The sequence below is a fragment of the Falco peregrinus genome, chromosome 1 (genome assembly GCF_023634155.1).
Source record: "Falco peregrinus isolate bFalPer1 chromosome 1, bFalPer1.pri, whole genome shotgun sequence".
Lineage (NCBI taxonomy): Eukaryota > Metazoa > Chordata > Aves > Falconiformes > Falconidae > Falco > Falco peregrinus.
The window spans coordinates 63,570,506-63,595,783 of NC_073721.1; the positions used below are offsets into that span (position 1 = coordinate 63,570,506).

The 25,278-nt window shown below is 44.0% G+C and overlaps 1 protein-coding gene across 3 annotated transcripts in view; it reads left to right on the forward strand.

The window, feature by feature from the left end:
• Window positions 1-25,278, forward strand: part of STON2 (stonin 2) — a 76,312-nt gene that overhangs the window by 20,097 nt on the left and 30,937 nt on the right. For all 3 annotated transcript variants that reach the window (XM_055792623.1, XM_055792627.1, XM_027779214.2), the window contains one exon: window positions 4,815-5,012. In XM_055792623.1, the coding sequence (XP_055648598.1) occupies window positions 4,815-5,012 (198 nt within the window). The remainder of the gene's footprint in view (window positions 1-4,814; window positions 5,013-25,278) is intronic.

Genomic DNA, 25,278 nt, shown 5'->3' on the forward strand with positions numbered 1-25,278 from the left:
GTCATAACAAAGAGACTTCTGTAAAACTAATTTCACGGTCTATTACTTGATTTCCCATCCTTAAAGGGATGCGGCCCAGTCTTAAGGTATGTGCTTAGCAGAAGCACTGCCTCTTGGTTTCAGTCACAGGGGATGCTAGGTTGTAGGCAGAGGTCTTGGATATCCAAAAGAGGTGATCAGAGGAGTCTTTCCAAAAGCATTGCAGTTTTGAAGAAGACACTAATTTGTGCCAGCATAAAGGCTTGTCCTAAGTGATCCGTGCCACTGTGGGAGTATTTACACACTAACTTCTAACATCTGACTGAGATTCTTGGAGAAGGATGGTTCCCCCGGCAGCCAGATCAGGATGTACTCCATGTAATTCTTGTGTGGGAGGCTGTTACTCTCTAACTACACAGGAACCCTAAGGAGGTGATGGTGATGTTGATACTTTAAAATCCTTGTTTATGAGTTAGTCCCGCTCCTGTTCTGGACCCTGTATTAAAAATGGCCAGATCATTGCAACTGACAGCCTCTAAAGGGGAGGTGGTGGGGCAGAAGAGGTGACAGCTTTTTGTCTCTGGCCCTCTACTCTAAGGGATATTTGACAGCAAAAGGTAGGATAAACTTCAGCCTTCTTGTTCTCAATTAATCCACAGGCCATGTCTTTTTTTCTGTGGGTGGCAGCAAAGCTGGAGACTTTGTGTTATAACCACAACACACTGACACGCGCAGTGGAAAGCCTGTGGTGACAGCAGTTATTCATTTTCAGTAGCAAAGAGCCCACATAAGAACAACAGCAAATAGCCAGATGTGGAGGGGAAGAGTATGAAGGCCAAGTACAGACAGACAGATTGGTGTGTGAGAAGGATGGAGACATTTGAAATCTGTTTCCTGTGCAGGCAGCTGTGAAGAGCAATGTCCTGACGGCTCAGCGTCCCCAGCCGTGTTCCTGTTGGGGCTCCCACACTGTTAGGAAATCATCTGTCTCTCTGTCCATGCTGAAGCAGCTGCACTGCTGACTAGATAATTACCCAGGCTGATGGCCAGGCTGCCTGGAAACACATTTTGAAAAGGGCTTGCGAAGTGGCATTTCCAGAGTGCTGTGAGACTGGAGAGGATGGGGCCTAGAAGAGAGATGTGCTGTCTTACTCTGACCTTAAGGCTAAAGTATTTTTGTGCAGGCTCCTCTGAAAGAAAGTCTCTGTCCCAAAGCGCTCACAGTCTAAAAGAACAGTAATTTAAAGACAATTGCCATGTAGTGGTTATCCTATAGGAAGCACGTTCAAAAGAAAACCAAGGCTGGTGCTGGACCCTTGTTGTCCTGGAAAAAATGAAGATGTTACTAAGGGAGCAGAAATTAGGGGGACTGATAGCAAGAAACAGGGCTGAAAACACAGGCAAAGAATTTGGAAGGTGAGAAGAAAGGTCAAAACCTGAGATATATAAATGAAAAGCACCCATTGTAAGCCTCATGGTGGAAATCATTTAGGACATTCTTGTAATTCTCTGCCTGAACCTGAGTAAATGCTAGGCAAAATATTTCTTTCAAAATATTTCTGCTTTTCAGCTATATGCATAGATAACTGACAGCTGTGAAATCATATGGCTTTCTCCCTGGGAAGCAGTAACTCTTGAGCAACGCCACAGAAATATTTAGTCACAGAAATGATGCATTGTGGTGCCCTCTTCCTCATTTCATTTTGCTGGGAAAAGAAGAAATTTGATTTTTCTCATAGTTACTATCAGGGCAGTCAAACTCATCAAACTAATACTGCAGAAGTGAAAAATGAGATTTTTAGGGTCCCTCAGAAGTTCCTATCACAAACATTACATAATCTGTAAAATGATCACAGTCAGCTGGTGACACAACATTTGCATTTGTTACACAATGGGTCTCCAGCTCGCAGTCTCATACTTGTATCGGTGTTAGCTGCACTCTTAAATTCAATGAGGTATTCAGCAAAGCACCAAAATTAGAGCAAGGCAAGATCTGTTACATCATCTGTTCCACACGCACCCCCTCCCCAGCTCCCCCCGCTTCTTCCCAAGAGCTTTGTCTGGTTCTAAAAGGCTCAAGTAACTTGGAGTCCTACCATGTTCCTTGGGAGGCTATCCCACAGTAAGGCAAATCTCGGTTTAACCATTTTATGTTGTTCTGTCTGAAAATAGGACGTACATGCAACATGAGATCAGCAGCTGAAAACTAGACTATGATGCTGCCCTAAAATCAGAAAAATGTGAAGTCCTCTGCGATAGGAAATGATCCTAACAAGTTTGATTGTAATACAGTGTAAGGATCAAGGAATGGTCCTCAAAACATCAGAGAGGAATGAGTGCTTGAAGGTAAATCTGCATATTAAAAGCCAATCCACTCTATTAGGAACAAACACTCAAGAAAAGTAGAATGCATGTGGAAGGAAACATTTTTCAGCTTGGGAAACAACGAGTTGATTTTCAGGATGCTACAGGATTTGCATGTTAGGGACAGTTCTGGCACTGGTCTTTCAGCATAAACAGATCTCTGAGAAATTCCTGCAGCTGAAAGGCTGTGAGTCTGCATCTATTGGCATAAGATACCAAATTCCAAATTTCTAGGGGAAAAAAACCCTTACATTATTTAGGAATTTGAGCATTTCCAGGAATCTGGAAAGCAGGAGCATCTGAAGGAGGACCTAAACGTTTGTAGATGTTTAGTTTTGCTTGTCTTGCATTTTGAGATTGATACAGTTGTTTGGCTCAGCGCAGGGGAAAATGCTCTTTTACTAGTTCCAAGAGTTAGTGTTGGGGAACCTAGAACAGTTATAGAGCGAAGTCAACTGGTAAGATTTTAAAGAACAAATGTGGCAAAAAACCCTGTCCATGGTTATGGTTTTCCAAAGTGCAAGTCTCTTTCTTTAGAAAAAGAATAAATCTTTTCTTTCAAAGTGGCACCGCTTCCATGGAATAAAATTAATTTGCCCTTATTAAGAAGTATTCTGCGACACTATTCCAGTCGGTCTCCCTCTTAGTCAAAAATTGCTTTTGGAAAGCACAAAACAAGTTGTGACAGTATGTGAGTTTAGAAACACATAACATTTCATAATTAGCTTGTGTTTTTCATATTGCTGTGACTGACTTTAAATGAAAAAAAACCCCAACCACTGCAAATCTAAGATGTTTTTCTAAAATGATTCTACAATTTCTAGAATTCCAGATATAAACCTCACTTCAGAATAACTTGGCTGTTGCTACTGGTTCAGGTATGGAGCTCAGCTTTTAAGCTTGTCCTCTGTGTCCTAATAAAACACTCTGTCAAAGCAATTTCAGGTGAAGTTTTAAGGCTGGCTTTTCAGATGCCTCATGCCATGTTTAACAAAAGGGCTAAGAAAGGGACTGACAGATTGTAATTGTACAGTTGTCATCCTTTCTCTGCAGCCATCGAGCACGACACAGTGCAGAATTACTGGAGGGAGAAATGAGGGGGGTTTGGTCATGTCACTGACACAACTGTCAATGTGTGTGATGAGACAGATCTCCTGACTTTCAGTTCCTTATCCTTAGGGATGACTCGACTCAGAAGCAGCTTAGTACATTGGCTTACAGCTGTACAAATATAAATGTATTAGTGCCAGCTTACCTGAGGGTAACAATGCAGCTGTATAAAACAAATTTGCACTTCTCGACTGGCAAGGCAGAGAGCACTGGATATTCCCTCTGTGCAAACAGCAAGGTTTCCATAATGAGGTGGTGTCCCATCACACGACGTGGTTGGAGTAGAGTGTGCCAAATCCTCTTTTAACATTAATTTGCCATTTTCTTCCAAAGTATCTGTCAACTTAAGAGGGGTTGTTTATGTGTTACGTGCTGAGAAGAGAACCTCTCTGTTAGTAGTTGTGCTGTAACTGCAAGATTTGGGGTGCATGGAGATCTTTGTTAATTTAAAAGATAAACAAACAAAAAAAAGATGTACTTAGAAAACAGTTATGCTGACATTAAATTAGTATTAGTCTCTACCAATACACCTTTCCTTAGTTCAGGAAGATTATTTTTTTACCAGATTTTTTTTTTTAATTTTTATTTAAAAAAAAATTTCTTCACTGGAGTCACCCATTCTTCCTAACATTTGAGTGATATTGTGGGCAAAGAGTATACAATACAAATTCATAACAATGGATGTATAATATTGTGTTCTGAGCTCTGGATGATGATTAGGCAGGACTTAACTGTTTGACATACAAGTCTGGCAAGTGAGTAGAACAGGATTTTTGCCCGACACTGAGCAGAAATATTATGCAGTTTATTCAGACTGGGCACTCCATCTTTGTTCAGAAACAAAAGCCATTTCTAGTTCACATCAATAGGTCGATCTCAGTTTATTTTTATACTGCTCCTCCCATGTGGAGCATTCCTGAGATGTTGACTGCATTTGAGTGGGTGTCACAGATAGGGAATGCTTAATTAAATACAGTAAAATCACTTTATAAAAATATGTGGTACTATAAAAACTCCAGTGTGTTGCACAACACAGATATTCAGATCTTGTCAGCTGTGGCAGAAACATGAAATCTTCCTGTTCTGAAAAGTCACAGCTTCTGCAGTACTTGAACAGGAACACATATGGCTGCCAGCAGTATGGGATCTAAGGCAGACAGTTAAGAAGTACTGGAGGGTAATGATGCCAGGCACTGGTGAAGCTCTGTGTGTTTGTTAGAACATAACTGTGTTGCTGTGGGTGTTGGAATTTATATTTACAGAGTTTCAATACATTGCTACAGTGTGTCTTTGGAATAGTTGTGATCTGGAAGATTGCCTGGTAAGTCTCTAACCAATACCTATCTGTTTTCTGCATCCAGTGTTTCCATCGAAAGCACCCAGTTGGACTTCTCCCTCCTCCAACTCTTCTGAGAGGCAAGCCCGTGCCTCAGAGAGCAGCTGGACAACCAACTCGGAGGACACCAGCAGCCCAAGCATTGCTCCCTCCTACACAGATCTGCAGTCAATTAATACTGAGGACTTGACCAGTGGTAGAACATCTGCAGCAGATTCAGCTGGTAAGAGGGAAGCCTTCAAGCTTCCATCTCGATCTTTTTGATGTTGCTCAAACTCAGTGCTCAGAAGTGAGCTACAGGGAACAGATCCAAAGCATAAAGAATAAACTGAAGGATTAGGCAGACTAACACTTCATTCTAGTCCAATTCCCAAAAAGTCCCACCTGGTTTTGACACATGCCTGATATAGGCAGGCTCCCAAAGTGAGATCCTAATGCGACTGTGTACCTGTTGGTGGACTTGTCCGAGTGATATGTTGGAGCATTTCAGGTTTTCACATACCACATCATCTTATCTAGGAGCTAGGTCTCACTGTATTGTGGGAGAGGCTGGATGCCCTTCCTAAACTTCTGTGCAGCAGTTTTCTGAATTCACCACTGTATTCAGCTGAGGCAGGTCTAGCTCTGCATGCCCCTCTCTGTTTTAGTGAGTGCCAAGTCACAGATCCAGGCTGCTGGATGTATTCTTTGCACTGTGCTTTGTACTGTTACTTTAAGGTAATGCAGAGAGAGTGTAAGAGATGACAGAGGGTGATTCAGCAGCAAATTTTGATCATTTAAGGATCCTTTATCTGACCTTGTAGGGATCTATTCAGATGGCATCCTGACTGTGGTGGAAAAAAGTGCTGCATGGCATTGTAGCTCATTGCTCCCTGGATGTACTCTAGATGGTCTCTGAAGCAGGGAGAAAAAAGCAGAGTGATGCTACCCCTGTCATGCAGAATTGGACAGATGAGAACTCTTAAATGACAAAGCAGACTTTCACAGAGCTTAAAAAGAGCTGGCATGTCGGAACATAAAAAGGGAAAAAATACACAGCTCCAGGAGGAAGCACCTGCAGTATGTTGGAAGCTGTTCACGTCAAGCTGAGGAAGGTCAGTAGCTACCCAGCTTGGTGATGAGAAATGATTCACTGGTGTCATGATAGCTCAGACATGGGAGGTATTTAATATGTTTTTTCTCAGGTGGTGAATATAATATGTGCAAAATAAGATCTGTTTGGGGAGAATGGACTTCTTAAGCCCCAGAGAGTTCGTATGTCCCTTCTGTGAGAAACATATGCATACATCACCTGAAAAGAATATTGATGGGTCAGTGAAAATGGGTTGGATATCAAGGCAGGTTCATACTCAGCAGCACAGTAGGTACTGGCTGGGTGCTTAAGACAAAAGATTTGTGGAGAAGTAGTATTTTCTTTGGAAAAGTAGAGACCTTTCTTTCTTCAGATAATAGTCACCACAAGTCTGTCTGACTGTTTTTATTTTAGCATACTCGTCTGTGTGTCTGAGTTTGGAAACCGCTGGTAGAAAGGTAGAATACGCAAGCTGGCATCGTGTGCCAGCAGTTTGGATGCCAGCATGGGCATCAGTTCTATCCTGACGAGCTCATGTCTGTTAGGGTGAAGTGTAGTAAGAGTTTTCATCTGGAGTATGTGTTGGATAGTTTTGGTTTGTTGATTTGGTATAGGTTGCCAAAGGGTGGCTGTTGTCACTGGGACTGTCTCCACGTGGGCAAGGGAAATGACGGATGCACAGTTTATATATAACTTCACATCATATAGAGAAATGAAAAGCAAAAGTGCTACTGTATATCACAGGCATACATATGGAATTATTTACTATATATGACCAAAAGAGAGGTTGATACTTCAGTAAAAGCTTTATGTGCAGCCTTCTTACTCTTCTTTCTTTCCCAGTCAGTCACAAACTGACACATTTGTTAGCAAAACAGGTACAAAAAATCATTCCAATCACTTACAATGTTTTAAAAGTAAAGAAGTAGGTAATATAGGCAAGGCTGTGTCATTAGCTAAAACATAAGATACACTATCTTAGTGGTAGTGGAACTTGAAATAAGAAATACATTGAGTCTTCCTACCACTAGGTATGGAGTTTGCACAAGGGCACCATGAACGAAGTGCATCTGCTTGTTCCTGTTCATGGAGCGGCTCACAGCCCACACTACAAGGTGCCTGCTGGCATCAGGCAAGGTTTGTGGAGGTGGGGGAGCTGAGGACCTGGTGGCCATGGAACTGCTGTACAGTTCTGGCTGCTTTTCTGATATTCATTCCACCTTCATCCCACCCTCACAGTGCATAAGTGGACAAAAATGCACGATAACTTTCTTCTCTCCTTCCTTTCTGTCCCTCTCCAGAAACTCAGTTATTCAAGCCTGACTTGATTCAAGCATTTGATTTGCATTTCTCTTCTCAAAAGACTGGTTGCCTCAATCTGTAGTGGAGTTTGAAGGCTCCATCAAAGCAATGAAATAACATGTATTTTTTCCCATGAAGGAAAAGAGAGGAATCCTCACGCTCTGTGTGATGGTGAAGTCACATTGGCTGTTAGCCAGTATGTTGATTCCAAGGTCAAGCTTGATGGAGGGAAAAAACCAGCAGATTCATTTCACTATTAAAAAACCCAATGAAAATAAGAAATAATTTATTTTTTATCCACTTAGTGATGGTAAAGAGTCGGGTCTATAAGAATAGCTTGGGTTTAATATTGTTTCAAGTGAGAAAAAGTGTGAAAAATTTTACTCAGCAGTCAGAGACTGAGTAAAATAACTATTTTAGCCATGGTGAATTTTTGTTGCCTGAACCACACAGAAGAGAATACAGAATACTCTGTTCCATAATTTCAGGACTTGGCTTGAATTTATCCTGCATGTAAAATGCTTAAGTATGAACTGCTTGTCAAAGTTCAGGGCATGCGGTTTTGTGTGAGTGCCTGAGGCGGCTCTAACTGCAGGTACACACGGAGCAGAGTTCCAGCAGTGAGAATGCACATCTTGGTGCTCAGGGCTGGTGGGCTCCAAGCAGGTGAAACTGGCCAGGAATCAACTTTCTCACAACTGACACAAGATGGGAGTGTAAAACAATTCCATGGGATTGAGCTTCATCTGGCACATGTGTTTATGTAAGATATGACCTGGGAAGATACCTGAGAAAGATGGTAAAGACCTGAATGATCCCAGCCTGAGAGTTTTACCCTTACGGTGGGGGAACTACAGAAATCCTCCCAACTGAGGAGGTTGGGATAAGCTCAGTGACACCCTGTGAAGGTAGCAGAGTTCAAGCGGTGAAGGTAAATATTGCACGAGCAGAGCTGAAACAGAAGATCTGCTTTTCAATCTAAGTGTAGCTGGAAGATGTACACTTCAAGCTCTGGCACCAAGAAGCCATTTATATTATCTTCATCTTTGTTGGGGGGGTGTGTGTGTGCGCTATTTTAGGAGCAAGGGAAAGACCTTCTTGTATCTGTGATTATAGATCTGGGAGCGCTGGGATCTGTTCTGAGGTTGTGCACAAATACCTTCCAGAATGATTGGGATTTCTGCGTTTCATCATTCATCTCTAAATTAATTTTTATTTTTATAAATAAGAATTAAATATTGACTTACAAAATAAAAATTATTACATATTATCAATACACATACAATAAAATACAATATATGCAAATATATAGCTTATATAAACTACATGTTGTATTATAAATTTAATAGACTATAATCTACGTAATAGAAGAATGTTCTGTGTGCGTGCGTATATAAAAAGCTGATGAGCCTTGTAGACGAGTTTTGTGATAGCTATTTTAGGTGTGTTGATGTTAGTTCTGTTGTTGCTTCTGTTGTGATTTGTATCTTAGGACAGCTGCAGCTACGCCATGTTTGCTGTGGACGATTCAGTTTGCTGACCAGTTGTTCTGTTTGGCATTCTCTTGAAGCTCTGGGACTATTGGGATACTGAGGAAATCGCTATGTTGTTGTTTTCTGAAAACATCTGCATATTTGGAAATAAAAGGTTGCATGTGTGACCCCTAACTGCTCAAAATCCAGAAAGTTAATAAATAGCACAAGGAATTAATTCTGAGAATGTTGTTATTTTCAAAGTAAATTGCATGGTTTAAGGGCGTTCTGCTGCTTCTGTTTTAAAACTTAGAGATGACAGTTCTGGCAAGCTTGAGCTCCAGCTACTTCTTGAAAGTAATGGAGGGAAAAGATGAACTTTTCAGACCTTTTCCTGATGCTTTTCTGCAGTATTTCTTTTGCAAATATTTTTTTCTGTAACTGTAGCCAGCTAGGTACCAAGTCCCCATCTGATAGTTACAGGAATGGTGTTCTTTAGGTTTCAAACAAGCAGTTTTGAACAGATTATACAGCTGTGCACTGAATACCAGAAACAAGCTCTGAAGATACTCCGTGTTAATTACCAGAGCAAGGGGGAAAATAGCATGCTCTGATGGTTACCACCAGTAACTTTTGGTTCCACCCAGAACTGCATTTCAGTTATGCTGTATAACTATTAACCAACTTGGCCTGGTGTGCCAGTCCCATACACGTGGAAAAATTTGTATGTGAGATCCTACCAAAGCCAGCAGGAGAAACTGCAGAGAGGAACATCTAACCATTTCTTCAGGGAGGAGGGGACTCCAGAATACCATGAGCAAATAGCACCTCAAATGTGTTCTTGCACAACTCCAACCTGTAAGGGCTAAATCCAGCATGAGGCAGGGTTTTTTTTTTCTTCCTTATGCCTGATAACAGCCACCAGCTAGCAATTCAGGAGTTTTATACTCTGGTTGGCATCCCCTATTTTTCTCAAGGCATTTCTAGGTTCTTTAAGAGTATTGCATTTGTAGGGCAGAACTGGGAAGCTAGGTCTTGGTGATTCACAGCACTAGGAAAGTTCTGATCCCAAGTGTCAGATCTGTGTACTGGAATCTGCTTCCTTTTCAGCACTTTATGGCTGCTTTAAGGAATCCACACTATCCCAGTGACCTCTCCAGCAGTGTTGAATCCTCCTCCCTGTTTTGCTGTAGGGGAGCCTGCAGCTCAGTTGTGCAGGCTGGACCTAGGTGAAGTAGAAAAGACCTTTGCAGTATAGCCTGGCAGTCTTGCTCTTTGAAGCAGGTGAAGATTGCAAGTGTAAGCAGTGGAACAGAGTCGCTGTCTCAGTCCCTCCTTATGGCAGGAAGGAAAGGCACAGAAAATCTGCCAAGGGGAGGGAAGAAATGTTAGAATGAGGAAAGAACAGGTACAACAATAAGCAAAAGTTTATTTCTGTCTGTTTGGTAGAAAGAATTACAAAATAAACTTGGGCTGTAGTCGTCTGATTCATGACTTTAAGGTCAGAAGGGAGGACTATGATATCGTTATTATCATCTAATCTGGCCTCCTGCATGTCTCGGGCCAAAGAACCTCACCCAGTCATTCCTGCACCAAACTCATAACTTCAGTTTGAGATATATAGCATATTCTGAGCAAATATCTCCATAATATTTTTCTGATTAACATCAACTGCAGCAAAGTTTGCCCCCGTTCAGCCATCTCCAACCATTCAAAACTTCATTTTTAAAAAGGACTGTCCTAGTGATAATACTTAAAGCGGAACTGAGATGTCACAGAGCTCAGCTCTGCCAGCTTGTGTCATCAGCTGGGGATAAATGTAGTACCTAGTCTCTAAAGGTTCAGTATTTGCCTCTTCTGTGCCCCAGAAAATAACACTGATTAGTTTATCTTCTTTATTACCCTGCCTCCCAAAGAAGTGTGGTTGAAACTGCTGTTTCAGAATATCAGATTCTTGCTTTTTCTTCAGGAGTGATGAGGAATTTCAGGGTGCAGGAGGAGGGGATATAACATTGCTCTCAGAGCAAGAAAGGAGTTAGAAGAAACCTCAAAAGGGTCTGCTGCTACTAATTCTTACTAGGCAGTGTCTTATCTTGCTTACTTGTGTCAATTAATCAAGCCTCCCTTGCTCCTCCACATTCTGAGAACATGAGGTCTAAGATAGGGAGGAGGCATAGTGTGAGAGGAGAACATGAAAGGTGTAGGTCTGATTTTCATTATTGCTTATACATGTTTTAATTAAAAACAATTTTATTTTTTTCAAATATAAACAATATAGTAATTTTGCTGTTTAATGGAGCGTTTTCTTACCAGCATGCCAGCATAGAATCAGTTCTGCTTTCGTTCATGTCATTGGTCCTGTGCTGCAAAGCACTAAAGGAGCATCCCTTGGTTCAGGTGCACTCTGAAGTGCAGGCTACAGTAACTGTGGATTTGTAGCAGGGTTATACTTTGTCATAAAAGAGCTAAGTGCTGAGCCTACATGGTGTTCCTGATGAATTTCACTCTTTCCACACCTTTTCACTGACGGTTTTATATAGTCAGACCAGCTGGAAGGAAAGTGGACAGAATTCCAGCCCCAGTCATGGAACTGACCTGCTGATCACCTTTTATGTCGGCAGTACCCCAAGAGAATAGATGTGGGTAGATGCTTTGTAGCTATCTCATGCCAGTGAGGCAGACTAGGTGGTAAGAAGCCCTCTGTTTGTGTTTGTAAGGCTGTGATTCCTCAGCCACGGTGTTTACATTGGCTCCAGTTGCTCTCTAATGCAGTGCAGAAAGCCACATGCCTATGTGATAAGCCAGATGAGTTCAGTAGGAGATTTTGCAGCTGGGCAGGACATTTCAAGTTGAAGCATAATTGGAGATGGAACACTTAAGTGCAGCGGCTATCTGTGATTGCTGTGTTGAAAGAGGAAAGACTTGGTTTGTTCTGAGCGGTTCTGCAGGATGCTAAATAACTTCTGAACTTAAAGCTGCTGGGAGGGAAGAGAACCAAGGCATCCCCCCACATCCAGTGCTTTCGAAGTGGAAAACGCCAGTGGTAATATTCAGTGGAGTTACCTCTCCTTCTGCATTCAGTTCCTGGCAGCATGATGCCGAACCACTGATGGGAGGCAAGAATGGCACTATAGCGATAGGATAGCAGTGGTGCAGCACTTTCCCTGCTTCGTGCTGCATGGTGATGTAGCCAGTGCCCCACGGAGCTGGCTGCACCCGGGGGAACCCAGTTCTGCTGCTCTTGGACAACATCAGGGTTCACCATGAGGGGAAATTACCCATCTGAGAACTCATATTTTCCACTCTCGATTCTACGTGGCAGAGAAGTAAGCAATGTTTCAGCAGTAGTACTAATTAACAGGAGCTCTAAATAATTTTCTGTGGTCTCAAAGGTCTTTTCCAACCTAAATGAGTCTATGATTCTAATTAGAGATCCCAATTCTGTGTGGTATTTCCTGTCTGAATACAAAGGGGCTGAATAGAATTGGCAGTGTAAAACAGCAGGTGAAAAGGCTGGCAGGAGCAGGCAGCAGGTACGAATGAGAACTTTCATGATGCATGGATTTGCTTGTTTCTCCATTACTGTGGTATCATCTGAAACCTAAAAAAGGCTCAGGAGATCACTTGACTATGCAGCACAGGAATGGGAAAAGTGGGAAGTAACGCCTCTGGGGATCAGTTACAGAGTCGTTTTCTCAAAGAACAGTGTGGGATAACATGTGAAGCAGGTTTGTTTAAAACAGGAAGAATGTAGGAATCATTTAAGCAAAACTTCCAGCTTCTGTGTTGATATTTTTTTTTTTTGTGTGCTTAGAAACTTTTTGTGATTATTGTTGATGTCTGTTTTTATCACAACTTCCGCCTCATTTATTCTTTTATTTAGCCCCAGTGTTAGGGAAAAAAATGCCACCCTTTCTGCTCTTTCAAGCCAGAAACGAACAGAGTTGGATGAGAGTAGTGTAGGGCAATTGCTGATGTATGCCTTTAATTCAGTATCTCCGTTTTCTAGCTGATCTACCCCTGATCAAACCAAATACTGCTAGAGCACAGATATAAGATGAATCTTGCATAGTGAGCTTTTTCATCTGTTATTAGAAGCAATTTGGTCTTAGTTGTCCTTGTGCTTGACAGATGAGACTGAAATCCTCTGCCTAATCTTAGAACAGATAAAACCTGGTATTTGCATTATGACCGTGCTTATTACACGAGAGGAAGAGGAGACATCACACTACTTTCTTCATTCTGTTCTTGGCTACCAAGAATGAGAATTGTGATCCTGGATTTTGTGACATGGATGCAAGTCTAATTTACTTGTCGTAAACTTCCTAGCGGTATTGCAGTAAATCTTGTGGAGACTACTTTGAACTAATCACTTAAGTAGTTTCTAAAAATTGAATCCTAAATTGCTCAGCACCTATTGTGAAAGAGTCCACATCTGGGTTTCGCACCTAAAACTGCTTACAAAATAGTCACATCCCAGCTATTCCTATTATGGCGCAGCAAAATTTTCAAATTAGCTGCAGCTCAGTCTGCTCCTCTCCAAATCTAGTTACTTAGCTTAGCACCTAAAAGGAGAGTAAAGATCATGTCAGCATATGTCCTGTAGCAACGTGTCCTCATGCACGTCACAGGCTTTGTGAAAATTATGCTATTTAAGTGCAGATTTTGGTGACCAATTTATTGAAGCTGGTGTATTTTCACATGTAGACATTTCACAAAGCTTTAAACATGACTCACTTAAGATCGTAGGAATGGAAGCTATTTCCCAGGACACTTGTGTAAATGTATTCACGACCATTTCCTATCCATGTGTTCCTGTGCCAAAATTGCCTTTCAAATAGCTCTTTGCCCTCTCCAGTGTAAGCCCGCTAATATATTTAGACAGTGTAATTTTATATCTCTCTATTGTCATTTGCTAAACTGAATGAGACAAGCATTCAGTATTCTGCTTCTTAATTCTTCTCCTCATCCTAACAAGCCTTTCTCAGCTCGTGTTCTTGTTTGAATTAATCTTTCCTGGATGTAGTGACCAAAACTGCAGACTGAGGTCTCACCATAGCCTGGTACCAAAATATTACTGTTTCCCCATCTTCTGGAATTCTCTCCTTGTTGCATCCCAGGGTCTTACTTCCTTTTGGGCTAGTGCATCAGGCAAGTACCCATTCACTGTATTCAGATTAACTCTCTGTATCCTAGATCACTTTCTCTCATACATAACTGATGAGTTCCCTCATTATAACAATTGCCTGATTGTGAACTTTTTATTGTTTAATTGCATTTCATGTCATTTCTGTTACTTCAGTTCTCAAGATGAACCACTCCTTTCAGTATGATGTTCAAAGCTTCCTTCATAGACCCAGTTCCTCTTAATTGTGTGCATTCAGCAAATACCATTAGCATGTTCATTTCTGTGCCATTATCCTTATTTAAAAATAAGGACAAACATAGGGCTAATCCTGTAGTCTTAATCGAGAAATTCTACTTGTAGCTGCTCTAACAGGATTTGTCTTAACACTCAGTGGCTATCTTCCTTTTAGCTTGGTTTTTACTTCTGTCTTAATACTGGCCTCAGTCTTCATTTTAACTCCTTTCCAGGTGGCATCACATTAAATGTTTTTCCTAAAAAACAGCGTGGTCAGCAGGACCAGGGCAGGGATCGCCCCCTTTACTTGGCACTGGTGAGGCTGCCCCTCGAATTCTGTGTTCAGTTTGGGGCCCCTCACTACAAGAGGGACACTGAGATGCTGGAGCGTGTCCAGAGAAGGGCAATGGGGCTGGGACACAAGTCTGATGAGGAGCAGCTGAGGGAACCGGGGATGTTCAGCCTGGAGAGGAGGGGGCTGGGGGGGCCTGGTCGCTCCCTGCAGCTGTCTGACAGGGGCTGTGGGCAGGGAGGGTCGCTTTCTGCCCCCAGGGAACAAGCGACAGGGCAAGGGGAAATACCCTCAAGTTGCACCAGGGCAGGTTTACATTGGATATTAAGAAAAATTTCTTCACTGAAAGGGTTGTCAAGCATTGGAACAGGCTGCCCAGGGACGTGGTGGAGTCACCATTCCTGGAGGTATTTAGAAGACTTGTACATGTGGCACTTAAGGATGGTTTAGTGGTGAAACTTGCAGTCCTGAGGATGCCCTTAAAGGTCTTTTCCAGCCTAAATGTTTCTATGATTCTATAATACAGACAGATCTATTTTGGTCTAGAAAATCTAATGTCAATGAAATCTGTTAGGTTTGGCTGGAACAAACAACCTCTTTTAAAGCTAGCTTCCATCCCCTTTTTTAGCTTACGCTTTTCACTTTTTTCCTTCCAAAGGCTTGCATACCGTTGGGGTCACACTTCAGCCTTGTATTTTCCGAAGTAATTTTTACCCCTTATAAATATGGTTACTATTATATATGCTCTTCTCCAGCTGTATGGTACTATCCCCCTCTGAACCAATTGCTTTAAAATCCTTGTGATGAAGCTGTAATTACTTATGTCGGTTCTTTCAGAGTTTAGGAAGGGAGCTTATCAGACCTCCTGATCTGAGCACAGGAACCTCTCCAAAATGATTTCTTACCTTATTAATGTTAATTTCCATTTCCCCTCCCACCTTTTAATTATCTAACCTGCCTCCTGTGCCCTTATCATTATGCTCTGCATCATCATTCCTACTAAAGAATAGTGGCAAAGTATTCATTAGCTTTGGCACAATGTCTAGATGTGTTAATGTTTAATTCTCACCACAGCCCTGCTTCCTTGTTCTTTATATATGCATATACGTGGTTTGCTTTAGCTCTGGTATGTAACATTACCACCAAAGATTACTTCTGAGAAAGGTAGGGCCCATTGGGACCCAGCTTTCCAGGTTTAACTAGTCCTGTGTTGGCTTTATTGAGCTTGTATCCTCAATAAGAGTTCTAGCTGTAGGGGAGAATTAAACAGTGAGACTGACAATATAAGTAATCTCTGTAACAAACAAAAATATCCCTTATTTTTGTGGCTTAAATATTAGGCTAGGGATGGAGCTAAACCTCCTTTGAAAATCAAAAGATGAGGGCAGGATCCTTTTCTGTCAGGTTTATGTGCTGATTAGTGCGTCCATCACTAAACATCCAGGAGTAAAGGGAAGAAATGAATCTTCAGCCCTTGCACTAGCACAGTGGCAGAACCGTATTGCCACATACTGCTCCGGTAAGGAGCATGAGGGGAGCTGGGCAGAGGCATCTGGTGGTGGGGAGAGGGGTTCCATGCGGATGAGGGGTCTGATGTGCCAGGGAGCTATCGATGTGGTCAGGAATCCCTTTTCAGTCTTCCACTGCTTCTTTTCCCCTCCCTATTGCCTTCTGCTTCACCATGCCTGAGGATACAGGACCTGTCTCCGCAGCATCCTGTGCTTGGGGTGGGACAGGGTCCGTTTCCACTGCAGAGAGGCGAGAAGCAAGGCTAGGAAAGATGAGGAGAAGAGCAGGAGCAGGAGCCAGAGGCTTTCTGGTCCTCCTGCTGTTAAGGGTGTGGGGACTGCTGTTTGCCAGGGAAGCTCCCGCACCCTTGGCAGGCCTGGGGTAAGGACCAGGGGGCTGTGGCAGGTAGGGATCAGCTGCTGGAGGCAGAGCACGCCATCTCCATCCCTGGCACAGGGCAGCCAGCAATCTGCCGCTCCTGGCAGCCTGGGGCCTTTGGCTGCCATTTGCTTTTTGCTTTCAGCTGGCTGCACACACGTAGACACAAACATGCACGCTGGCACTCGGACGAGACACAAACTCCCTGAGCACGGGCTGTGAGATTGTGAGCTCTGTGGGTGCCACCGCCTGCTGAAGGCTCAGTGTGGGTAGCATCTCAGAAGGTAGATGCCTGGAACAGACACCTTCTGGCCCCAGCCCCAAGGTTTGTTGCCCATTTAAACAAACTTGGTAATTACAAAGCGCACCGTTTCCTGCAACATCCCAAGGCAGATTTTGGAGCAGTGGAATAACTTAATGTATGAGCAGCATAAACAGGTAAATTAATGCTTAGGTGTCTTCAGTGTTCCACACCAAAAGTGAGCAGTGTAGGACAAGAGGAAATCAGTGGTTACTACCAGAGAGGAACAGGGCTGGGTCTGGGGTCAGGGCGTGCCGTGCGCGGCGCTGCCCGGAGCTGCCCCGTGCCCCAGGAGCCCAGGCCAGCGGCTCCCAGCCGGGGCCAGCGCTGGCCACGGCCCAGCCCGGCAGCCGCGGGGGCAGCCGCGGGGGGCGGCTCTGAGGAGGGGACAAGTGCCCGTGCGACGGCCACGGCGGGCGGAGCGAGGGGGGGCGGCTGTGCGGGCCCCGGCCCGGGGCAGGGCGGGGGGGGGAGCTCCCGGCGCCGCAGCAGAGCAGCCCGCGGCCAGGCGGGCCGCCCCCCGGGAGCAGCTCCCCCCGCAGCCCGGGGCAGGGGGTGCCCGGGGCCCACGCCGGGGCGGGCCGGGCTGAGGGGCAGCGCCGGGGACCCCCTGGGGCAGGGGAAGAGCGTGAGGGGGAGGGAGCAGCCGGGACAGCGTGAGGCACTGCCCCTGCCCCAGCCCCTGCCCCAGCCCCTGCGCCGGGAGGAAGCAGAGCAAATCCGGAGGGGAGCTGAGCCCAGGGAGAAGGGAGGGGTGGGAGAAGGTGTTTTTCGGTTGTGGGTTGTAGTTCTCGTTATCCTACTGTGGTTGAATGGTAGTAAATTAAACTAATTTCCCCAAGTCAAGTCTGTATTGCCCCTGACGGTAGCTGGGTGATCTCCCTGGCCTTGCCTCGACCCATGAGCCTTTTGTTATATTTTCTCTCCCCTGTCCAGTTGAGGAGAGGGAAGTGATAGAGTGGCGTTGGTGGGCACCTGGCATCCAGGCAGGGTCAACCCACCACGGTAACTCATAATAAAAAATAAACACACTGAAGTAGGTGTTTCAGCAAGTAGCTGTTTTGATTATTATCTGAAATGCAGATAATGCGTAAGCTTAGACTTGCCACTTTCCCAGGTTCCAGGTTATGTTAAAACGGACCTTTAAGTCTTGGTTTTCTGGCGACGTGGAGAGGATGGTTCTCCACAGCACCCTGACATGGCTGGAGAGAGCAAGGTAGCTCTGAGTCTGTCTTCGGACTGGTCTGGTAGATCTGTGAGTCTGCAAAAGATGGGGTACATGCCATACTGTCATTAACTGCAGATGTCTGACAGTAGGTAAAATCATCTGTACAACTACCTGTACAACTCTGTCTCTACACAAAGAATAGGTGTCTAGCACAGGCAGCTGACAAGCTTTAGGCCATTTTCCATAAAATTTTTTTGAAGTATATCCCAAATTTAAAATGAATCCTCTTTCTGAAAATTTTTTATGTGGTTGCATAATGGTGAGTGTGGTGCTGCTCTTACAAGAAATGCGTGGTAAGAAGAGTGGAAGTCTTCAATTAAGTGAAGTAAGTTCATGTTCTTGTGTAAGCACCAAGAATATTTTTGAAAATTTTCTCCTCCTGAGAAGCCCAACATAAACGTTTGTTTAGCGCAAAAAAGCACAAGGATTTCTACGTAGTTGTGCCTGCTATGTTCTGCCTCCACTAAACGTACATTTGTATCTTTATGGTAGGCATGTGTCTCCGGGAGGGATGGGGATGGAAAGGGAGGACATGGCAGCGCATGGGGCACAGAGGCATGTGGTCCATCCAGCAGAGCAGGCATGTGGGGAGTGTGAATGTTTGCCACGCCAGCTTCAGTGCTTTGCTGTGCTTCAGGGCAGCACAGCACTGTCTCCGGCACAGCCACTTGGCTCTGGAAGTGGGACATGAGGAGGATGGAGGGTGCTCCACTGCAGCGCCTCTGCAGCAGGCCCTTCTCCAGCTAGCCAGGAGGAGGATCTGGGTGGGAAAGCTTACACAGAAGTAGGGGGGCTTTACTGGAGGCTTTGCTTTCATGAACCCAACACTCCCTCTCCCCTGGATTGATTTGTTTGCTCAGGCTTGGTTGCCTCCAGCAACACATTATTAGCTGGACTATAGTGTATCCTGGGAGACCTGTAGGATTCCCTGCAAACCTTTTGAGTTCCTCGTCTCCAAGGAGGGAGAGACACAAAGGCATTTCACTCTGTTGATGCAGTTGCATATAAATTGTCCCCCTTCTCTGAATGTTGGTGTGTCTCTCTGGCAAATGCGGTAGCTGGATTCCACAGTCCTCATCTTGTTTCTTCGTCTCACTCAGTAGAATATATTTTTCTTGGTAAAGCCACTGAGCTGCACTGCTTTAAAGGCTGTATTTGAAACCATGCTTAGGTGAGGAATGACAGCGAGGCTGTGCACTTGCTATCTCTGTACACACAGGGCAGTCCTTGCTGATGGTAGACTTCAGGCTTTCAGGGTAAATCTGGCCTCAAGGTAAATACAGATTGCATCAATCATGAGCAGCTTTCCGCTTGATTTAGCATGGCCCCAAAAGCAGCGAAGACACAGTGTCATGGATTAACAGCATGGGTATGTACTCAGGGCTCTGCTAAGACCCTACATCTCTGCTAAAATCTGTGCCGCTGCAAATTCTTTAGATATGATCAAGTGTTACGAGAGCCTTTCCATGATGTGGTCAAACCCTGCAGGTATGCTTTCCATCTCTGTTCCATTTGAAATTACAGGACTTAAATGATTTTCCTCAAAAATCTGCTTCAGCTCCTTTGACTGTTCTGTGTCTTGAGCTTACAGGGACCAGCCTATATGTCACAGCATAGTTAAAACATCATGAAAAGCTTGACTTCCTGATTAGTCACGTATGTGTCCGGAGATGGACAGCATCAGGTGAACTGATCTCCCATAAAGGTCAAGGCAGGTTAGTGCTCCAGTAGTTAAGGCATCAACACCAGATGGCATCTCAGTAAGGGAGCAGAGTCAGAGGCAAGGCACACTAGTGTTCCGGTGAGAGTGATGCTGGTGGTAATGGGGGGCTATTGGGAGGAAGAGGAGGGTTAAGGAAATGCAGAGAAGGTGTCTTGAGTGTGATCTTCTTTCACCCGGCGGTTCAGTTAGCAAGAGATTTGGGTGCTTAAGGGCAGTGCAGTTTTCTTGGGTGTGCTCGCATTGGCTGCGTGCATTTTGCAGGCGTTGAGCAGCGAAGGATGCCGAGCGCTGCTGGTTCCTAGGGGCTGTAATGCAGAGCTGCAGGCATGCTCACAGCTGTGCCCCCTGCCCTGCAAGGCTTCCCCATACCTGTGCAGACCTGGCTGCTGCCTGCAGCTAAGGCATCAGCTCTGCCCTCCATCCTGCTGCCAAGCTGCTCCAGGCCTGGCAGGGGGCTGGGATGCTGCTGGGGCGAAAGGGTTAGCTGTACTTTGCTGAGATTGACAGTCCAGCTGCATCCACAGAACAAGACCAGTTTGTTTTGTGTGTCTGAGGAACCCAAACCTGAACTAATGGAGCAAACAGGTGTGAAAGGAGAAGGGTTTTGCCTGAGCCAGTAGCTCCTTGTCTGCTGGGTAAAAGGAAAAGAGGTCAGTAGGAATCAACACTTCCCTCATCAGAGGGCTGGGAGAGGAGTTGCTCTTCAGCGAGCAAAGGCACTTGAGAGTAACCCATTAATTCCTGGGCTCGCTGCCAAGGACATCTCAAGTCAAACAGCATGGGACCGGGTCCTGTCAGGCTTCTCCGGGACCTGGAAACCCAGCTCAGGTGCCTCTTGATTTCTTTTTCCAGGGAAGAAGTAAGGAGAAAGGAAATATGAGAACAGATGGCTAGGCTATACTTTTTCTGTGCTTGAATTCTTTCTTACTATGTTAAGTAGTGAACAGCTTTAATCTACATGCTCCAGCCCATCCCCTGCTTCACAGAAGAGTTTCTCAGTAGCTCTTGAGCCTCCTGGCTGCCAGCACTTTCTGAAGAGAAAAGGGAGCCAGCAAAGGCTTCCTGCTGAAAGGCAGCTCTGTTTCAGGTACAGTAATTGTAAATTATACTGCCTCCTTACAGGTTCTTGCAGTTTTAAGGAGAGAGGCTATTTTTTGCTTGCTGATCTTTGTACACTTCTAGAAAGACTTTTTATTCTTTCTCAGAGGTGACTGTTACTTCAAGATACAAAGTTTTTATTTAAGTCAGTGAAGTCCAGAGCACTTCCTGGAATAATTTTCGTTGGAAACTGCTGTATTGTAGGTAGATAAGATCATAAGTGAGGTCATTCTTTTCCTCCAGAATTGCCAGCCTTGCACGTTTACCAGATTTTAATAAAGCACTCTTAATACATTTTTTGAACAGCTGAACAGCCTGTCTGTTGTACAAGCTGGACTGAAATGCCATCTTACCAAAGACAGGTAAAACTTCTACCTTTGTGGGCTTCATCCACATTTCTAGTGTGGTCCAGGATTTCTTTTGCTGTGTTACATGACTTTTAGACACCTATGATGCAGAGAGATTCTGGACAGAGATAAAACTTTTCTTTCCATTTTTGAAATCTCTAAAATCCGTCACCTAGCTCAAAGAAATGCTCTTTCACCTGCAAGATCCCTTTTCTCTTCTTTCACCTCAGGATTTTCTCTCTTCCTGTTAATTTTTCCTTTTCTGGGTGCTGCATTATTTTTTTCCAAATTAAAATAACTTAAATGCTTAAGAATTGTGATACAGGCAGCTTCAACTTGTTCCTGCTGGGTCAGCCTGCTGCATCTTGCCTTCTGCTTTGAAGGTGAAATGGGTAAAGGGGCTGTCATTCCCTTTACTTGACAGAAGACCCCTCTGTGTGCAGAAGAATTTCTTCATATTCTGCTTCATAACTTAAATTGCTGTTCATTGACTGGATAATTACAGTAGCGCTGTTGCAAAGTAACGAAATAATGGTACTCTTTGAGGAAAATCCATACCAATTCCAGCAGTAACTCGTGCTATACTGAAGTGCTCTGCAGTGTCATTTAGATTTCATCAGTGATGATAATTTTTGTAACTTACAGAAATCTGAACCTACAATATTTTTCTAGTAATTTTCTCTTTCTGTATTCTGCTCTAGTACTTTGGCTCTTGTATCTGAAGTTCTACTGTTGCATAAGAAGAGCGTGTTATCTTTAAAATTCAATTTTCTGAGTGAAAATTTTATGGATATTTTCATTTTTCAAAATTCAGTTAGTCATCCCTCAATCCCCTCCCCCAAATCTTTTATTTCCTATACTCTAACACCATGACTCTAGGCCCACTTAAATGAGTGTAAATTGGGAAAATGCCACTCAAGTCAGTTAAGAAGTTTTGGAGGTAACTGATTACTACACTTAATTTTAATCACCTACAGTGCCCCATGCAGCATGCTGGAGAGCCACATAATACAGGCAAATTTGCTAGACTCACACCAACCCTGTCACGTAACCAAAATGAGAGTGTAGAAGAGGTTCTTGTGCCATTTTTAATCTAATTGCATAGTAATCATTGGGAGGTAAACACTCCTCGCTATTTATCCTCAAAAATTTAAGAACGGAACTATCCCTTTATATTCCTTTAGTTTTCTGTCTTAAAAGCCTTTGACTCTGAAAATCACAGCTCCTTTTGGAAAATGCTATATTCTGTATTTTGTCGTGTAAATGGAGTTAGCTTTGCAATGCATCCACACTGACTATGTGCAACTGAAAGGGAAGATGTTGTAAAGGAGGAAAACGTGATGGTGAATATACAGACACGTTTAAGGTCTCCAAGCTGTATGCTGAATCTGCTGGTATAGTTTATTTTAAAGTAAATTTCAAGTTAACACCTGTACAAAATGGTAAACATGGTGAAAATATGAATTCTGTTGAAAAATAACTGCTAGAATCACTAAGGCAATGAACTACAGCCATGGCATGTTCCTTGCTATCTCACTGTCCTCTGTGATGAATGGCAGGACTGTTGATAATTCTCTTTATTATTAGCACTATAAGGATAAAGTCACTTTTAATTCCTGTGATGAGGTAAGATGGTGGGAACAGTGAAGATCCTTCAACATAATTTTCTACTCTGTGGTTTCTTCTGCAGAAGTCTGAGTACAAAGGCTGTCTTTATCAACTGTTTGTTTTCCTCAGCTTCTCATACTTTATAATTTGGCTATGAATTTTAAAGAGCATCAAATGGAGCAGAGATTAGAAATTGGCACCCTTTGTGTCCTGTTGAAAGCAGGGCAGCCCCTCCTCCTTAGGCACTGCAGAGTTCTTTGCTAATAAGGCTGACTGAACAAGTCTTCATTAAACTTCATGTTGCTGGGCTGGAGAATTTATTTGGCCCCATCACCCATTCAGGCCATGACCTGGACAATCAACTGTGATGCCTCAGATGTGAAAAGCCTTTGTTTGGCTTCTGGAATTCTTAACACAATTAATAGCTCTGCAGCTAGCTGTCTTGGGCAAGATAGGGTCACGCCTGCCCTTGGTGTAACTACTGCTCTCAAGCTAAGTTGCTTGGAGCATCCTTCAAGTGAATCAGCAGCGTGTGATTTTAGTTGTGTGAATCCTGATCCCATGGAAATGAGTGGCAGATGAGGATAAAGCTGGTTACACCCAGTTGTCATAGCCACTCTGTGCTGGCAACCTGCTAGGAAATGTAATAGGCCAAAATTTCTTCTAAATTGGTAAAAAAACTCAGTTATGCAATATGCCTATCATAAGGGTGACTGAGGCTTTTCTCCACTTCCAAACACTGTGGTCCAGATGCTTACCACCTCTTTTTTCAACCAGGAGTAGGTTACAATAGGTGTGACTTCTGCGTATCATGGCAGACTACATACAAGTCTGATTAAAAATCACATTCCACTTGAAGATAAACTTGCTACAAACAATACCAAATAGAGCAGACAGCTTTTTTGATATAGTCATTAAAGCCTTAGGAGCTATTTCACAAATATGTAATTCCCTGAGCATGTCGGAGTTTGCTTTGCTCCAGAAGAACGAAAGGCCAGAGTTTTAAATTATATTTCTTCATCATAAATCCCGAGGATGATGCATTTCCTTTGGCACTGGTTTTGCTGGTTCTTCAAATTAGGTCTCTGCTCCTTTCAGTGTTACTGCACTGGAGGGAGTGGTATGATTTCCATTCAGTACTGTCAGGAGTTAAGATTTCAGGTTTCTTCCCCCAGGCAGTGGTTGAAGCCTTTCCCTTTTCTGTGCCTTAAAGTCACAAGGTGGTGGAAGCATGCAGCAGGTGAGCCAGGGTGCTCCCTGTGTGCCTGTGCATATAATTATACATATTTCTATATGTGTGTGCATGTATACGTGCTCTTATTTGTAGGTCCTTGCAGGACATCAAACAAAATAAGTTGTGTGTTTTTTGTTGGAAGGGGTGGGTGAGCATCAGACAAACCCAACCCAGTGGCTGTTGAATCAGGCCTTAATGGTGCTACAAATAATAACCCTGTCCCCCCACCCCGGGTTCCTGGCCCACCCCTGGTCCTCTACACATACAGATCCAGACCTCAGCCCGCAGCACAGATCGCTTCACAGCACCAGGAGAACCATCTCCTGTCAGGTGGCATCCGGCCAGGGTATGAGAAAAATAACATTCTCTGACTTTTCTGAACCAGCCCCAGCCTTGAGGGGCACAGAGGTCCTGCCTGCAGCTCGGAGTCGGAGAAGGGCTTAGTTACATGTGATAGGAGATGCAGCCGAAGGGATCCGTTTCAAACCACAGCAAAGCTGGTGTGGATTTGAATGGCAGGCACAGTTAGGACGCCCTTGGGGGTGAAGGGGGCATCTCTCAGAGTTCCCAGCATGAGAACTGGACCAGCTGGGCAGCAATCTGTGGCCTGTGAACTTTTCTACACACTCTTCTTCTCCCAGACCGTAAACACTGGCAAAACACTGCTTCAGCCATGTGGAAACATGTAACAAGCAGCAGCCCATCCGAGACCATGCCTCACAGAGCTCCCGGATATTAGTGGCTTTGGCTGTTCATGCTTTCAGTCATAGAAGCTGTATTTAGCTCTGACTGGTGCCTGGACTGAGCTGCATGTTATATAGCTGAGGCTTAGCTGGCTTTCAGTTAATCTTTCTTCCCAATGTGCCTTGATGCCTTTCGTTCCTTAAGTGCTTTTTTTGCTTTGGCTACATCCTGACCTATTCCATCTTGTCCTGCCAGGATGGTACCCTAGAAACACATTCTGGGCCACCGAGCTTTAATTTTGCCATCTTTCCCTCCCAAGAAAAGGATCCTAGAATGGCTCCTGTTCAGAAGTTGCTGGTTGCAAGACAAATTACATGTGAACACAGGCCAAATGCAGCTGATGGGATTGTGTTGAGCTGAATTGTACAGGCTGGGCTTGGTTCCTTCTTTCTTTCTCAACTGCTGCAGGATGAACACAGGCCAGCAGTGACAAGATACTGTTTAAGAGCAAGTCCTTATCTGTTATCTAGGCTTCAGATGCCTCAGGAAACTGAGTTGAAACAGGCTTTCATCCAAGTTTCGTGTTTTGTAAGGATGAATATGAGTAAAGCCTGGTGAGGTGTGATGAAAAGTAGACCATGTCATGGGTAGCTGGGAGAGCTTAGGGCCCCTCCAGCGATTCGTTCTCCAGTGAGATCCATTAGGCTGTCAAACAGCCCCTGCAGTAAAAACTCCACTGGTTAGCTCTCTACAGCAGTATCTGCCAAAGAAGTGTCAAACATCAAAAGGACAATCTTGGAAGAGGTGAACCAGACACCCGATACTGATCAGCTGATTTTAGTTTTTCTGCAGGGGGTTGGAAAAGTTTTGTGGCCATAC